Source organism: Botrytis fragariae, assembly GCF_013461495.1.
Source record: "Botrytis fragariae strain BVB16 chromosome Unknown tig00000054, whole genome shotgun sequence".
In the NCBI taxonomy this organism is placed as follows: domain Eukaryota; kingdom Fungi; phylum Ascomycota; class Leotiomycetes; order Helotiales; family Sclerotiniaceae; genus Botrytis; species Botrytis fragariae.
In genome coordinates this window covers 133,837-151,479 of record NW_023500993.1, presented here as the reverse complement: position 1 = coordinate 151,479, position 17,643 = coordinate 133,837, and the positions used below count along the sequence as shown (strand labels likewise).

At 42.5% G+C, this 17,643-nt stretch overlaps 3 protein-coding genes across 3 annotated transcripts; 2 read left to right on the top strand and 1 right to left on the bottom strand.

Annotated features, from left to right (window-relative positions):
- Positions 1-1,355: 1,355 nt before the first annotated feature.
- Positions 1,356-8,064, bottom strand: Bfra_004822 (putative snf2 family helicase atpase protein; the record flags this gene model as incomplete). Its single annotated transcript, XM_037335215.1, has 5 exons — positions 1,356-1,565; positions 1,654-2,604; positions 2,663-4,709; positions 4,759-5,145; positions 5,201-8,064. The coding sequence occupies 5 exons, from the start codon at positions 8,062-8,064 to the stop codon at positions 1,356-1,358; spliced, it is 6,459 nt and encodes a 2,152-aa protein (XP_037192310.1).
- Positions 8,065-9,365: 1,301 nt separating this feature from the next.
- On the top strand, positions 9,366-11,083 carry Bfra_004821 (putative glutathione synthetase protein; the record flags this gene model as incomplete). The annotated part of the gene is made up of 4 exons (XM_037335214.1): positions 9,366-9,655; positions 9,733-9,808; positions 9,867-10,009; positions 10,063-11,083. 4 exons carry the CDS (start codon positions 9,366-9,368, stop codon positions 11,081-11,083), a joined length of 1,530 nt encoding a protein of 509 aa, XP_037192309.1.
- A 4,722-nt stretch (positions 11,084-15,805) lies between these two features.
- Bfra_004820 (uncharacterized protein) lies at positions 15,806-16,843 on the top strand (the record flags this gene model as incomplete). The annotated part of the gene is made up of 3 exons (XM_037335213.1): positions 15,806-15,863; positions 16,000-16,203; positions 16,269-16,843. The coding sequence occupies 3 exons, from the start codon at positions 15,806-15,808 to the stop codon at positions 16,841-16,843; spliced, it is 837 nt and encodes a 278-aa protein (XP_037192308.1).
- Between the last annotated feature and the right edge of the window lie 800 nt (positions 16,844-17,643).

The window sequence follows — 17,643 nt, the reverse complement described above, 5'->3', positions numbered from 1 at the left end:
ACATCACAACTAGATGTATAAGAAAAAAATATAAACAAAAGGGATGTGGATCACGAAACCAGCAACAGCACAGTCATTCATCCAAATGTATTTGAATAAACCCAATCGCTTTCAAAGTTATACACATCCCCCATCCTCAAATCCTCACGACTACATACATATTTCAAGATCTTACATCCTTTCATGCCCAATCAAAACACCCCAAGATGCTCCTGCGCTCGCAATACAAATCACTAGCAAAACGATCCCCTGTCAGACCTTACATGTCGCTTTCGAAGCTCGCAGATATCAAATCTATCTTTCCCCAAACTCTGCACAGGAGCTATTCGTTGCGATGGCAGTGTCTCGCACTCCGTGTAGCAATGTAATGTAGCATGCACGAACACGCCTCACTTATATCTGAATTCCCCTCAAATATCTCTCGATAGATCATCTACTATTCGTTATTTTATCAACCCATGTTCTTCTCCTTTACATCTCATACCACGATGAGTATTCGAGTCCACAGCTTACAACGCACAACACACCATTACCACCTACCAACCACTCTTACCCTGTAGATATACCGACCAGAACTTAGAAGTATAGAAAGCATCACTATTTACCCTAAAGACATGTATATAAAGTCTCACAAGAAATACATTTCGTCGTTCAATCTCACAGATTTCCAATATATAGACACGTGTTTACACTTATTTCATTATTTGCATCTCATCTCATAAATTTCTCATCAATTGAAATGCTATCAGTGTATGTTCGATGAAAATTAGGATCAGGTCAGGTTATGTATCCACCACCATCATTCTTCCACCCCTCATTATCTACATACCCCTTCCCCTATTTACCCTAACCCATGCAAACTTCCAAAGCTCTATTTGCGCAGCCATGCATGAATTTTCTATGTTCATTCGTATCCTCGTATTGAGCAAGAGCAAAAGCAATCAAAAATGAAGAAAATTTGTGAGAAAACAATATGCATCTCCATTCACACCCCAGTCATTGATATCGAATCAACCTCCTTGTAAATGTCTGCCAGTACCCTCCCTCATATCGCAAAAAATAACAATGTGGTATCATAACGAAGAAAAAAGATAATTGACCCTCAATTCCCAGTAAAGTTCAGAGTTGTCGCTTCATTCCTCCAACTCCAGAGCCCCTAAAAATATAATGCGCCCCTCGTGTTTGCTGATTGTTTCATTCGCTCAAATTGTTAAAGAGCTGTTGGTGATGTTATTTGTTGTTGTACATCGGGTATCGAAAAGAAAAGAAAAGGAAACTGGAAAGTAAATTGGTATTTTTAGTGTGTAATATCTTCGAGGTCGTGAATGTGACGCTGGCTGTGTCAATGAAACACCTTACGAGGATCTAGTAGAAGACTTTTTGGATTGGAAAGGGCTAGTAGTATGATTGATTTCTCTTCGAGCTAACCGTCGTTGTTGAATCTGTCGCATTACTTCTGAGTCTTCAGAATTCATTGTTCCCCGATGTTTCTTCTTCTTCTTGGAGGTTACCACAGGAGTCCTCAGTGATTGCGGCTGTTGATTCATGGCTCGGAACATTCCGGTCTGTAGTTAAGTATGTTAGTTTTGGGCACAATTATTATCCGAATATTCTTTGAAGAAGACCCTTTTTGGGAGAAGATATTGATGGCACTTCGTCACTTGATGATGAAGTGGTTGAGAGAGAATCATCAGGTTTGTCAGTTTTGTCCACTTTGACATTGGTGTTGACTGTAGCCACAACCGAATTGTTCAAGGGCACTGCTCCAATATACTGATTCTCCGCAAATTGTGATATCCTATCCTCACCCACTGGATTCGTAATCAAAGCAGAAGGTACAACAGGGTGTAGTATTACCTCGGCAAATGAGCTAATGGGCCTGTGGTTGGGGATATCTCCTGTGGAATTTTGTGATAGAGAATGTTGCTCTTCGGGTACGATTTCTGGGACGGATGGGCAGTCGGGAGTATCATTGCTTTTTGCGGGTTTCATACCGCCCTCTGAAATCAATGTATTGGGTTCCTTAAATGGCGTGCTAGATGCAAGAGGCTGTTGTTGGACAGAGGAAGCGGCTGCGTGAGAAATTGCTGGCTCAACCGGACTGTATGAAGCATCAGCATCAGCCCTCTCTTCCACCATTCTTGCTCCTCTGGCCAAATCCAAAGAGCCAGATTGTCTAGAAGCCACAGACTCAATCTTGTCGTCATTAACTGCGACCTGTCCGTTGCCATTCTGGGTCAGAGAAACCGAAGTCTGAAGCTCTTGGGGCTTATCAGATGAGACTGAAATTTGAACTTGTCGCTCATTGGCCGATCTTGGCTCTGAGCGTTTGTCCCACCAAGATGCAACTTGTCCCAAAAATTCATCAGCACCTAATTCTGAAGAAAAAAGTTGTTGAGCAATAACAGGTCTTTCGCGAATGAATGCGCAAGCCCTTTGGTAAACCATTCTTTGAAAATTATCGGTCCATTCATGCCTACCATCATAAAACGTTTGGATTTCCATCCTAACATGTTCATGTCTTTGCCGAATTATGTCCTCATTTTTGAGTGGATCAGTACTCCTGACAATTTTCTTAAGCTGCCTAAAAAAACCTCGCCGTGCCTATGAAACATTAGCTTTCTGCGATCTAAATGAAATAATTATTGAAACTGTGTCTTACAAAAAGTCCTGCTGATATCTCTTCTACGTCCGAATTGCCGTTTCTGTTTTCCGGATTCTCCTTAAGCTTGTTACCAATTATCATTTCGCTCTTGACAGTGGAAGACATTTGGGGCTGTCTCTGTTGAACTTGTTGATTTGCGGCACTAATCGCGACTCGTTGTTTCTTTCGCATAAGTAATTCGTAAGCTCTAGGATCAGAGCGCTTCAGTTGTTCTTCTGCAACTTCTTGCTGAACCTCTTTTTTCTCTTCGGGTGTCATTTTATAATCATCGTCTTTTTCAAAATCGTCAGATTGGATAATCTTCAAAATTGCCCCCTTGTTTTCTTCGAGACTCAAAATAGTGTCAAGGACGACGCTGTCTATTCCTTCAAATTCTGAAAGATCTTCTTGTGGGATTTCTCTTGGTTCGAAGAGAATTTCTCCCAAGCCTTTCTGGGCCCATGACAGTGGATTCTTCTTATCAACGACTCTAGAAGCAAGTTGCGTTTTGAACACTGCTTTATTCTGGATACTGCCTTCGAAAGTACCAGCGGCCATCAAACGGTAAACAAACACGTGTTTCTTCTGTCCAATACGATATGCTCTGCCAATTGCTTGCTCTTCGTTAATTGGGTTGTACTTGAAGTCAAAAATGACCACCCTATTAGCACCATATAAATTCAAGCCCAAGCCACCAGCAGTAGTTGAAATCAGATAGAGTTCTAAATCGTTGGAGTTGAAATCTTTGACAAGTGCCTGGCGTTTGTTCATAGCAGTTTTGCCATCGAGCCTTGCATATTTTCTCCCTTGATCACTGCACATAATTTCGAGAAAGTCAAGAGTTACAAGTGTTTGAGAGAACACCAAAACTTTATCACCCACCGCTCTGGAAGCATCAAGTATTTGGCAAAGGATCCGGACTTTGTTTGAAAGTTCTGGGTTTGTAATAGTCCCTATTACAGACCTAAAAACCTTTGCTTCTGCCGAAATTAAATCTTCTGAGACCCCAAGTTTCCAGGCTTCTGGATCATTCTCAAGATCTGTCACATCCTGAGGTTCCATTAGCTTGCCCTTTCGAGTGCGAGATGTAGTAGTAGTTTGGGGATTGGCCTGAGAATTTCCTTGCAACTCGTTGCTTCGCGCATCCAATTTTGCCTTGAAACAATAGGGGTGATTGCAAAGCAGGGTCAGTATATTGATATATGACCACACAGTTGTTTGCTTGAGCTCTCCAGACTTTGTTCGAGAAGGTTTCTGTGAAGACATTGAGCGCACATACGTGATATATGCTTGCTTCTGTAGTTCAGTGAGGGAAACATTGATGGTGAATTCCTTTTTCGGTGGCAAATCGTCCCGAAGGACTGATGTATCTGCACGATGTACTTTCAAGGACAAATCGGCCTTCAATATCTCAAGCATTTTTTGGCTTCGGAACTTCTCGCTTCGAGTACTATCAGCAAATAGCCCTTGCTCGATTGGTTCTTTGTATTTCTTTCGAAACTCAATCTTCGGACCAAGATAATTAGGTGCAACCCACTCAACCATCGTATGGTATTCCTCTACATTGTTGGCAAGAGGTGACCCAGTCAATGCAATGCGGGTTTTGGTTCTGAACTGAGTAGCAGCCATGTTCAAAGCAGAAGTATAATTCTTCATCTTGTGCGCTTCATCGGCTACGACAATGTTTGGACCTTCAAGAAGTTTAGTTTTGGCCCGCTCAAACTTCTTGATGAGAGAAGGTGTCATAGGCTTATCTGGCTTTGACTTCGGTGGAGCAATAAATCTGCGGAACATATCGTATCCTATGAGCAAAATTCCTCCCTCTTCGAACCAATCATCAATAGTGCAAAATCTGCTTCCAAGGTCAGACGCTGAATCGACCGGTCTCAAGTCCCCAAGGATGTCATCTGGGGACCAAGTAAGAATTTCATCCACCCAATTGGCAATCAGCCCAGGAGGACAAAGGATGATTGTTTTTGACACACGAAGACTTTCCGGAACTTGTGACGAAATGGACTCATCTATTGAAGATGCTGCTTGAGCTAGTGTGACTAGTATAGTAATACTATCAAATTGTTAGTCATATATTGCGGGAGAGAATTGGCCATACTCACGTCTGCATGGTTTTCCCAAGTCCCATTGTGTGTGCTAGAAGGCAGCCTTGTGTTGCCTCCCCATCTGCAGTGATTTGATTCCAAATAAATCTTACACCTTCCAATTGATGAGGTTTTATGCGCTTGCCGATATCTTCATCGACGTAAATGTAACCTTGATAGTTGTATTTACCTTCATTGACAATATGGCGATCTAGTGCCACATCTCCAACACCATCGGATTCTCTCAATCTAGCTCGAAGTTGTTTCTTACGCTCTTCTTGTGCAGTTACTCGTGCTCTATCTTGCTCTCGCAAGTTCCGAGCATTTGCATCCTCAAAGAACTTTCTTTTCTTTTTGCTTGGAGAGTCATCTTCTCTTTCAGAAAACTCACTATCACTTGTACTACTGTCGTCTGTTAGTCATGAACAACCTGTATTCCATACGAATTATAGTAGCTTACCTAACAGATTCACGTTTTCTCTTGACTGGACCTTGAGGTTCGCCATCCTCATCTTCATCGTCGCCAGATGTCATTGCAACCGCCGAGGAGAATTTCGACATAGGAAACTTCAGACGTATTTTCGGGTTGAAGTAATCTTGTAATGATTTGCAAAGGCGATAGAAATGACCGAGGGAGTTAAAATTATCGCTAGTGATTGAATTGGCAGCGAAGAGCATCCATCCGTCATCCGCGAGATGAAACTTGCAATCAATAAAAATCCAGAATAGTCTAATAAGAGTCAATAATGCCTTGCCCGACTGCTCGTCCAAGCCCTTTGTTTTGTGACCAGGTTCTATAGATTCTTCTACACGAGCTCTTAATTTTGTCTCGTCATCCATGGTCGCAATAAGCTCTAAGAGTGATTTCTGCATTTGATTTGGCAGCTTGTCTACAACTGTAATGATGAGTCGGTCTCGGTCCTTAGAATCCTCCCAAGTCGCATATTCAAATCGAGAGACTGCTGCCGGTGTTGTGAGTGATGGAAGGTTGTTTAGATCTAAAACAGGTCTCTCGGAAAAGCGTTCTCGATCAGATTCGGACGAAAGAACGATTGGGTTGACAAGACTTGAAGATTTGTGATTCAAGTTCAACTTTGATACTCGATTGCTCTCTGGTGTTACCAAGTCAATTTCAACACGATTTTTTCTAGGCGTGCATGTTGATAGCGGAACTTTCGGCTCACTCTTGATTTGATCAGACGGGGAGTGCTCTATTGGTTCGGGTGATTCGAGTTCCTCCTCATCAAATACCGAAGTCATGTGATGGTCTTCTTCACTGACGTAATCACTCTGGACAGATGCTTTAGATTTTGGTTGAGCTGTTCGTCGAGATGGTGTCATTGAAGCTTCTGGGAGACTATCATCGGACATGGTCACATCTTCTTCGTCATCGGCGAGGTCAAGTTCCTCCACAATAAAATCGCCAACATCGTGCACACTTTCGACAGCAGAAGACTCACTATGTATTGATTCTCCAGAGTCACTCTCGTTACCGGAAATGTTAGTCTTCTTTGGTTTGACAGGGATATCTGCTGCCAATCTTGGAGGTGGCGACTTCTTCTGAAGAAGAGCGATCGTGTAGATCAAATCCTCTCGATCGAAAATTGTAGCCTCCATGACACGGGTTTGGTAAAATACCTGGTGCGCATTTGACCACTGGCCAAGTATGATATTTTCCCGAAGTTTGGGGATGCGTCTGTCAACAAGGTGTCTTAAGTCTTGCTGAGCCTTCAGAATGTCTGCATGCTTTGACCCTGTCTTACGTGATTTCGTCCAAAGTCTGAATGCTTTTTGACGACGTTTGGGGAGCTTTATTTCTTGCCACTGAGAAACAAGATCTGCGATACCTGCATCAACAGCCGCTTCTACTTCTTGCGAGGTTAGAAACTTATTCTTTTGTTTCTCCTTCTCGATATATGCAGCTCTCTCTTTAGCCTCTTCATCTATAGCCTCCCAAGTTTCGGTGTCAAAACCATTCTCTGAACCAGATTCACCGTACAAAGGTAACTCTTCATCATCATTCTTGAGCATATTGTATTTACTCAGAGCACCGGGTTTCTCATACGCATTCGCCAAGAGATCAACTTCCGCATTCGAATCAAAGTCAAAGGTTGATTTCCCGGCATTCGAAGATCTAATGGGGTATGCTTCCGGATCGATCTCGGGCCATGATGCCAAGGCTTGTCGGGTGATTTCGGTAGTATTCAAACCAGAGCGATATAAAGTGAATGAAGGGTTTGGGGCAAGTTGCAAGCGATATGGTTTAATAGCCATTAAGGTCTTGTTATTTCGCTTGAAAAGTTCCGGGCTAACACGAAGAAAATGTTTCATCAAGCCATGAACATATAAACGACGGCCAAATGAGATTGAACTTCGTTCTTGAAATTCAAGAGCCATTTCACCAGACAGAATTTGCTCACCTGCCGCAACTTTGCCATAGAAAACATCGTCTACAGACATGCGCGAATTACCCAAATAGCCCTGATCGAGTTGTGAGTGGAGGAATATGCGAACAGTGTCAGCTTCGGTGGGTATTCTGCGATCTCTTGTTTGATCGATGGCCGTTGTAATGAGGGTTGGGGCAATGCGCTTGCGCGTCTTGGTAGGTTGCACCTCGTTGGAAGCATGCAATGAAGTTTCGAGGAGAATTTGTTTGCGCGCACATTCATCTTCTGAATGCGGAGGGGGAAGAGGGGGCGTCAGGAAAAGAGTGTTAGAATGGTTAGGTTCCAATGGGCCATCTCGATTTGCGCCGTGAGTGTTATCATCTAGCTTCTGTTGCTTGTTATTGTTTCCTTCGGAAATAGACACATTCTCGAAACCTTGGCTCGAATTGGAATTTGGCCCTTCAATCTCATTTTCTGTAAATAGTCTCAGAGGTTGCAAACTAGGGATATTTGGCACGCCGGAAATACCAGATGGCATGTGAATGGGCACAGTCGAATTGATGGTGAAATTGAAATCGGGACGAGAAGATACACTTGGTAAGCTATTACTGTATCTCTCTGCAACCAAAGCAGAAGCACGTTCTTTATCCAACCAGACCTTATATTTCGCGCTTCGTTCGCGAAGTTGCTCTATGCCATATCGAATGAAAGACCGCCAGCCAAGTTTGGTTATCTGAAGATCTTCCCGTAGACTCTTATCATCAATTTCAATTAGAAGGATATCTCCCGTGATTTCATTCTCCCGAAAAGCTTTCTCTAAAAACACAGGGTCCGGTGTACGAGTAGAGGCTGCGCGAAGTTCCCAAGATCGTTGGTCGGTGCAAAACTCTTGAACTATCCTGTCAGTCGACCATGACCAGGGGTCATCGTCCTCCATTTTTGTATTAAGGTGATCGAAGTTCGCTGTTGGACATGAGGAAAGGTTTGGCGACGGAAGTGGTAGCTGTGATAGCCAACGAAGAATTCGAGACTCGCGAACTATAGGAAGATGGTTAGTTATGGTCATAAATGAAGGCGGAGAGCAACACCTCTATTCTGAGAGGCTGAATTTATTAAATATAGAAGAATAAATTGATAAGAAGAGTAGAGGTTGGAGGTAACGTGTGGGAAGGATGTGGATTGCTCACTTTGGAGAGAGTGCGAGGTTTAGTAGAAGGTTTAAATTGAAGTATCTAACAAGAGTTCAATCGTCGTTTTGTCTAAGGATCATTCGCAGATCGAGCTATAAGTGAATTGGTAGAGAATGGGTCGAGCTGTTGAAATTGTTAAAGTTGAAGTCATGTAAATAAATACCAATGGTACGACGGGAACCTTTTAGATAGCGGCTCTGCGCTCCTGGAAAAAGAATAAATGAGTGGTATTAGAAAGAAGCAAATAATGCGAGATCTCTCTCTTCGTATGAGAAGGTGTTGTGGCATGAAATTGATCAAATTGCTATTCTAGAATCGTAGAGACGGCGGTTAAGTTGAACTTGAAGAGATAGGAGGGGTAGGACAAGAGGGGAAAGTTGAGGGGAAGCTTGAGCCTGAAAATAAGAAATTGAAGTTGATTTGAAGACTGACGCGAGCTTTCGCGGGCCATCAATCACGAAAATGCGTGCTTGCTGCTATAATCTAAGGGGTCTCCAGCCTTGCGACTTATCTGATCAAGGAGTGGACCCTGATGACAATCACGTGGTGATAACAAAGCTCAGCACTATGCTGTCGAGGTTATCTTGCATCTGTATCCTGAGAGAAGAATGAATTGTTTCATATTTGAGAAGTCGACATTTCTACTAGAATTCGTATTCCAAAGGCTTACCAAGTACATACCTAGGTATCAAATATCTCTTTGATGAACTTTCTAAAAGCATAATATTGGTAAGATGATTGCATGCATTTCTTATCGTTATCGGTAGCTTTAGCCTTGCATAATTGTCATTCAGCCTTGTGAACCTTTCCCCACTAATAAGATCTCATTCGAAGTGGATCGACCTATTTCTTCAATGTCGTGACTGATGTGATGACAAATTATCTCAGCAGAAGACTACCGATATCATTATCGAATCTTCTCAACCTTGATGCCATAGACATCATTTGTGTGTTTATCGTCGTTTTCCTAGGACAACATAACCTTCCATACCGACCATACACTGATTTCTTCAATCAACCTTCGAAACTGTAGCTCATCACTCTCATCATGGCATCTTCATATCCTCCCGAGATTTCGACAAAAGAATCGGAACAACTTCTCGTAACCATCAAAGACTGGTCTATAGCTCATGGATTGGCCGTAAGACCTCCACCGGCATTTTTGCCTACAGAAGCAGATCCTCATGGTGTTTTAGCAACTACTGCTCCAGTCACTCTCTTTCCAAGTCCCTTTCCTCAAATATGCTTTGAGCAAGCAAAATCAGTCCAGAGAGCTTACAATCTCTTATACGCATCGATTTCTCAAGATGAGGCCTTTCTTAAAGATATCGTTCAAGAGTAAGAAGATTCAATGGAATTCCACTTTACCAATTTTCTGTTTCAATGTGCGTTGCGTAAATTCTAACTATTCGTAGAATCCTCGAAGTAGATGATTTCATTGCCGAACTTTGGCGTGTTCATGTAAAAGTTAAGAGTGAAGGTTATGTTCAGGTATACTATCTTGACCACCAAATTAATTCCAATTAATTGAGGAATACTGACTGTAAAGAATCTTTCTTTGGGCCTCTTCCGATCAGATTACATGGTTCATCAGGAAACATCGGATGCGACCCCTACGATCAAGCAGGTCGAATTCAATACCATTGCTTCTTCATTTGGGGGATTATCCTCACAAACCTCACAATTGCATAAGTTTGTGTCTATCAATACTGGAATAATTTCTGCATGACTGACCATCTTGTTAGATATCTTTCCTTGGGTGATTATAGCCTTTTAAATAAGGATGCAACTAAATCACTCAATCTCCCTGAGAATACAAGTACCAGATCATTAGCATTAGGATTGTTATCGGCTTTTGAACACTACAAGGGTGCTACCCCAAAGTCTCACTACAATTACTGCACAATCTTCTTGGTTCAAACACCAGAAAGAAATATCTTTGATCAAAGACACCTTGAATATGAACTTCAAAAGCACGGTGTACCAGTATTTCGACTAGCATTTTCAGAGGTTCTCACCCATACCACAATAGCTCAAACTCCAAAGAGAGAGTTGTTATACTCACCACCAAGCAATCCCTCGAAGAAATTTGAGGTTGCTGTTGTCTATCTCCGTGCGGGATATGGTCCTCAAGATTACACAACTGAATCTGCTTGGGAAGGTCGTTTTCAAATCGAGCGGTCAAATGCAATTAAATGCCCATCAATTTTGACTCAATTGGCTGGAGCCAAGAAAGTTCAACAAGTACTTGCTACACCAAGAAGTCCCTCTACACCTTCAATCCTAGATCGCTTCGTCAAGACAAATGATACAGATCTCGAGAAATTGGAAGACACATTTACAAACATTTTTCCACTCGATGAAACCCCAGCAGGACTCGAAGCCCGTAAAATCGCTGTCGATCCAAAACGCTGTAACGAATATGTCCTCAAACCTCAACGAGAAGGCGGCGGCAATAATATCTACCGCTCCGCAATTCCTCCATTCCTCAAGTCCCTTCCAGAGTCTCATTGGAAATCCTATATCCTGATGGAAATCATCACTCCCCCACCTGTTCACAACATGATTTTGAGAAACGGTGTTATTGAAAAGGGTGGTGTAATCTGTGAACTTGGTATTTACGGAACATGTCTATGGGATCAAACAACCTCGCAAATTTTATATAACGAGGAAGCAGGGTACCTTCTCCGAACAAAGGGTGATAAGAGTGAAGAGGGTGGTGTGGCTGCTGGTTTTGGGTCTATGGATAGTGTGGCTCTTGTTTAGTATCTATCCTCAATACAGCAAAGTTTTAGAGTCGAGAGGGAGACTAGATACGGCGACCGAAACACATGGTCCAAACATATACTCAGCCACATTTCAATCAGATCTATTCTCAATACAGCAAAGGCTTTGAGACTCGAGGAAAAAACTAGATACGGTGACCTGAACAAACCTAGCATGTCCCACGCATAGCTTCAGCCACAAGTCATTCAGGAGTTTCTTCGGCAAACTCATTAAGCAGCCGTCTAAACTAGACCGGAATCTTATATGACGCGTTAGAAGTATCCTTCATTCGAACACGCTTCTCGCGCTTAATAGAAGGCACATCAACCCAATTAGTAATCCAGGAAAACTTTAGTAGCCGCATTCCCGGTGAAAACTTATGAACTCGCTTACAACGACATGCCTCCTTTTATACCATTACCACTGTCGTCATTGTACATGTCTATCATCCTTTACATTTTTTATTTATTTTACATTTTACTTCTACTGTACGTGTATGAAGGAGTTCCACAGGCGTCATGTGTGTTATGTTTTGTTCGTGAACCTTATCAAAGTAAATGTTCATGGGCGCCAAGGAAACTAGCTTTCAAGCTTGGGGCCACACAATTCCTATTCCCGGTGCAGGAACAAGATTCAGGTCCCATTACATGCACTCCAGAGATCAATAGACTCAAGAATGTACCGGGTAAATGAACCACACAAAGGTAAACATAAGTTTTTGAATCACCATAGATTCATGCCGAGACTTCGACGGGTTGAGATGACCCAAGTCCCCATTTCTTGGAGTTTTTGAGAATAGGTAGGTGATCGTTTTTGAGATTTCGAATATAAAAAAAGCCAAATTTTGTGTAAATTTCTTGACGTTTGTAACTTCATCAAGAATTTTATTCGTGATCTTATCATCATGTCCGAATTTGCGTCTAGTAAAGTAAAATCGTCAATTTAACCAAGTCAAAGGCAAACAAAGTAGTCGCTTTGTTTTCCGAATGCACATCAATACTCAGTGGTTCTATACGAACGCTCTGGACTGAATAAGGCTATAGCATGAAATTTAAAATCAGTAAATGGGCCGAATATATTGGAAATGAAGCAGTTGCTCTATTTTCAGTGCAAATTAGAGTTCGATAGAATCTCCAACTTAGATAGAGAGATGAATAACGATTTAAATGTAAGCACGAAAAGTCTTAGGAACTCATGAGATTAGATCCAGGTTGCTCTTGTGAATAATCCGGATCTAAGGGTCGGAGAAAGAGAGGTGACTATTCATCAATGTTGATCTTTTGGAAGCTCAGTAGTATTGGGCGAGGACCACTTTCATGTATTTGCTTTACCCCGCAGCTTAGACGACTCTATTATTTGCATTCGAGCAGTTAAAAATCAAAGGTGAATGACCGATAGTTTGGTTGATCGCAAATCAACCCGAAATTCGGAGAATCTTTGGCCATCGATTCCGGTGATTGTAAATGGTCTCTCTTTATTGTGAGTACTAGGTACTACCATGGTAGTGGGGTCACGAGCCTGTATGTGAAAATATCCTTACTGCCAAAATCTACAATGGAGATCTCATCTAGCCACTCTGGTCAAAGAATTAATGAAGTAGTTGCATGGGTCAGATTCTCTGCGTTCCAGATACCATTTACCAGCAGGTTACACGACTCAGATGAATAAGGAGCTTGATCGAATTTACCTGCAATCAGACTTGTTGACGATATTTCCTTTAGCTCAGACGCTGACTGCTCTCGAGCCGGAGTCAAACTTAAAATCCAATGGAGACTGCAAAATATCATGAGGAAATAGCGACCATAGACCTACAATATGCAAAGTCCAGCAATTATAGCCGACAATTGAATATGTGTTCATTGTTACGTTATCATATCCCATCATTTTCCTAGTATCTCTCTTGGTTGGCTTTGAATCTTTCAATTAGTTTGCATGCGATCTTGCACATCTAGCTTTTCAGGAGCTTTCTACAATACGTTCGCGCACCTTTCGTGTCACCAATTTGTTCCCTTACAGCAGTCACCCCGCATTGTTTCCCATGCATGTTTCATTCCCTTGGTCCCACATATGATTCCTCTCAGAATAGTCTTCCGCCTTTGTTCCCAATTCTCCCGCACGTCCGCTGCGTGTACCCCATGCCTTTCAACATAAAACTTCCGAACGCAACTCATATCCTCTCGTTCTTGCACCATTCATTGAATCTCTCCCCTTCGCCCGCCACGCCGCCTCCTCTGCGACACTTTTGCTCATTATTTTCGCCATCCCCCATGCACTCTTCGAACTCGACACAATGGGTTAAACGATTATCTCGCGTTTCATAGACCTCGTCGCTCACATATCACCATGGGATCGGTAATTGAGTAATAAGTCATACGGAATCAATCAGACGTTTCATTTTGCATTTCATCTATTTTCTTACACTCCTGCGGCATTGTTATATAGGGTAGATCAGCAGAAAATATCATGATCTGATTTACCTGCCAAGTACCTGTGGTACTGGTATCATTAAATCCACAAAAGTACTGGAAAATATTTCTATTGAGGGGAAAGGAATCCCGGTGCCATTGTGATGATAGTCACATGGATAGAGTAAAAATTATGTAAACCCGACTCGAATAATCCTCTTGAATGTGAACGAATCCTTGAATATGTAAATTTCCTTCTGTCAATTCTCCTCATGTTTCATATTTTACAGGTTTCATGCAGTTTTATTTTGTCTAAATACAAACTTTCTTGATGTTATATGTGTAGAACTTCATTCTTTGGTCGGCATGTTTCGATAGCACTGTTCATCATGCATCATTACCTACAGAATTGCTTTCTCAAATCAACATGGGTTAGACATTCGGGATCTACGTCAACAAGTACACCAACACGAATTCTTGACCGTCAACATCTGGGTAAGAACCAAGCAACTCACACAGAATAGACTCCTCACCGTTATCTGTCCAATCCAATAAACAGACTATCTCCGCCTATTCTTCTTCAAGAAGATCTTCATAACTGAACACTTCCCACTCACGCTGCTTTTTCAGTATAGAAATGCACAAATTATTTGTAATATGATGAGGTCTGGGACTATGGATATGCTTGGCCCAATCTGCAAGCCGGAGTGCATGCCAGACGTTTTTTTCTTGACTCTCCAAATGATCACGCAATTTCAGTATGTATCCTTGGTTCCTTGGTATCTTGGTTTGATAATTGAAATCCCAGATCATCAATCGGAGTAAATCGGGGTTCTTCAGATAAGTTGATGAATGTCTTGCATAATTGGCGTGCAGTTTCCATCTGGACTAGTCATATGATATCACTTTCCCGTTATGATGTTGACACGAAGTTTATTCTTATCATATGGGTGATCTACTCACTTGAGAGCAAGGGGTTTTCAAACTCGATTTCACAGCGATGGAAGAATTTGATGGGTCTGTTCATGGGCATCGTTTGACACTCTGCTTTCTGGAGAATTAGAGTTGTAAATTTCGATAGGATTTATATACATCGTCATCCAGTGATGTTCAGTAACTCTTAGAGATGTAGTGAAATCGAGGAATCTGTTGATCAGGAATTTGGCTTAGTTGTGTCCGCTAGCATGTAAATTAGATGGTTCTAGCTTATAAAACCTTGATCGACAACAGCTCGATACAGCTCGAGGGGGGTCCTAGATCAAAAGCCAGGCATTATGAGTCAACTATAGTATGAGCTATTGTGAATTTGAGTGTTGGGTTTGATCTTGAAATCCATGATTTGTATCCGTCCAAAATATCGGCTGCGAAAATAAGCGTATGGTGATATTTTTGAGTACGCATGCCAAGCGAGTTAACGATCCTGAACTTGACACTATTCGTAACATATATTCTGAGGGCTGTATAGAAGCCCATTGTGATGATATTGATATGCGGAAAAGATAGCAACATTACTTGGAATTTTCTCATCAAATTGATACCCAGCACGCTACGGAACGGTGAAGTAGATCACTCGACAGAGCAAGCTCTTGGATGTTTATTAGAAGACAAACTTCTCATTATTAATGAAAACTAAATGGCTCTCAAGACTGGTGCCGCGCTAGTTGTTGCTCGCTGTTGCCAGAGCGCGCTTGCGCTACTTGCGGGTTGATATTAAGTTTCGTCAACACTTGCCTGTTGCCATCGAGGGTCTCAAGCTTTGGTTGAATCGTATCAGAATTCGATATTAAATAACGTCAACACTAAGTCAGCACCTATTGTTTTGTTGTCTCTAGATCCAGAAAGAACTCAAAGTGACTCAACTCGGAAGCACCCGCCCCCAAAATATCAAAGAGCTCTGAAAATACTGTCTAAAAGGCACGTTAACCTTGTTTCTTAGGAACTCCGGTCATGTAGATATGCAACACTTCAAACATGCCTCGTATAATGCTCATAATGCTATACGTTTACCGCTAAACGGTTGTCTATCATACTGGATTATTAGGTTTGGTTAAATCAACGGACCAAAGTAAGTATCACCTTGGCTGATGAAAATTTTCTCTTCATTAGTTAGTTGATCTAGATACTACTAAACTTGTAGTCAGTCTGAATGCAAATCGAAGAAGTGTCCTCAAAAATTAAGGTATAAGTATCTCTCTCAGACCCCAGTAATCTCGAATTCAAGTAGCTGACATTCATCACATTCATCACATTCGTAACTCATCCTACAATCATCTTTAAGTAAATCTCAACCATTTACAACATCTTCATTCAATCAAAAATGGCATCTAACATACCTGGAATCGACGCTGCGGACCTTCGCCGTTATATCAACCTCGGTTAGTATCTAGTCAACCCTATCAAACCCCCTCGCCTCCTCGCCCTCCCCTTAGTCACATCCTCATCTCAATCCTATCGGCCGGAACTTCATACTGCTCCTGTTTGCATTGTTTTGTTTGCTGATAATCGTACTAGATCTGCCTATCGGGAATCCTGCCCCCGTCTTCCCCGCTGTCCCTCCCCTTCCCGCTGCCCCTGCCCATTTACCCGCTCTCCCTGTTCGCATTCTCCCAGCTGGTAGTAATGCCCCAGCTGTAGTTGCTACCCCTGTTGAAGAGCAACCAGTCCCTTCGTGGCCAGGGAACCCTAAGGCCATAACTGGTAGTCACCAACCTTTGAGTAAGAACCTCCTTGCCTGTCATCCCTCCTCATTTGGGAGAATCAAAAGCTGACCTTTTTGAAAGCTATCTGGCCGGGAACCAGCAACAAAGATCCCTCCCTGAACTACGTGCAGGGCAAATACGTTTTTGTTCCTGGAGAGGTCGATGTTGTTGGTTCCCGCGCTTGGCTGCTCAGGGCCCACCCAGGAGCCCGTGAGGGGCTCAATGCCTGGTTTTTGGCTGGTTTGTTAGGACGGAACGGTTGGACCAACAACAGGGTCATTGTTGACGCATACACAAGAATGTATGAACCGTGTGCCAAGAAGTTTGGCGTACTAGTGGTAGGAAGCGACGAGTATGTCAAGCAGTGGGAGAGTACGGAGGCTCTTATCCGCCAGACTATGTCCAAGATTCAATACAATGACTTGTTCATCAAGAAGGGTGATGCAAACATTGTTGGGGATGAGGCGAGGCAGGGTGAGTGTCTTTGGCGTCTTAGACAGCCTTGGGACCCCCCTAAGCCAGACTCAAAGAAGGGCAAGAGGGGCCCTAGATCGCATCGAGATGGCGACGGGAATGGTCCCGCTGGTGACCCAAATTCCGCTCACGAAAAGCGCGATGGTGGCCCAGAAGACCAACCCGCCGCCAAGAAGCGTTAGGGCTCCTTGACTGGCGGATAAGAGGGGCGGTGCCGGAAAAATAATGGCGCCAAACTTCCTGGACTGGTTGTTCATGCCATCTTTGAACAATCTAGTATTGATGATGGGCTCTCAGTTGAATTGGTGTCGTGATTCCTGGAGCAGCTTGTGGAATTGTTGTCATCATGACCTTGAGCTACGACTTCTTTCCTTGGTGGGTTCGATTCCCACCGTTTTTTGATGGTATTATTTGGGATTTGAATGGGTGAAGTCAACAGTGGCTCTTGGTTCATGCTCGACACTCTGCATTATATCGGCACGATCATAGCAGTCTGGAGTTTCTTGTGCGCTTGCTTCCTGTGTCTGCAACTTGTATGATCCTTTTATTTATGGATTGGAAAGAAACGAAACGCCTCAATACAGGGAACTCTAACCCTAAGGTGTCCGTTTTTCCACTCTTGGTGCTGGAAGATACCATATGATGGCAGTTATTAGACTGGCAGACACAGCGCGTTGTTTCATTTCCTTATTTGCTTTTTGGTTCTTTTTGGATAATGCCAGCCTCTGAACATGGTTTTTGCTCGTTCTAGATCAGAAGGAGAGTTTCCCATGTTCTTTACACAAATGTGAGAGGATAGCACAATGGATAATATTAGCAATTGCATGTTTCAGTAATTTATAATCATCAAAATTGAAATCAATGACCGAATCAAATGTGAAGTGAAGAAGATAAATTCAAGATTTGAGATGGTAGCTGACTTGTGATACCCATATTGGAAAAGGTGCCTCGACTGGAGATATTCTCTTCAACGTCTTCCCTT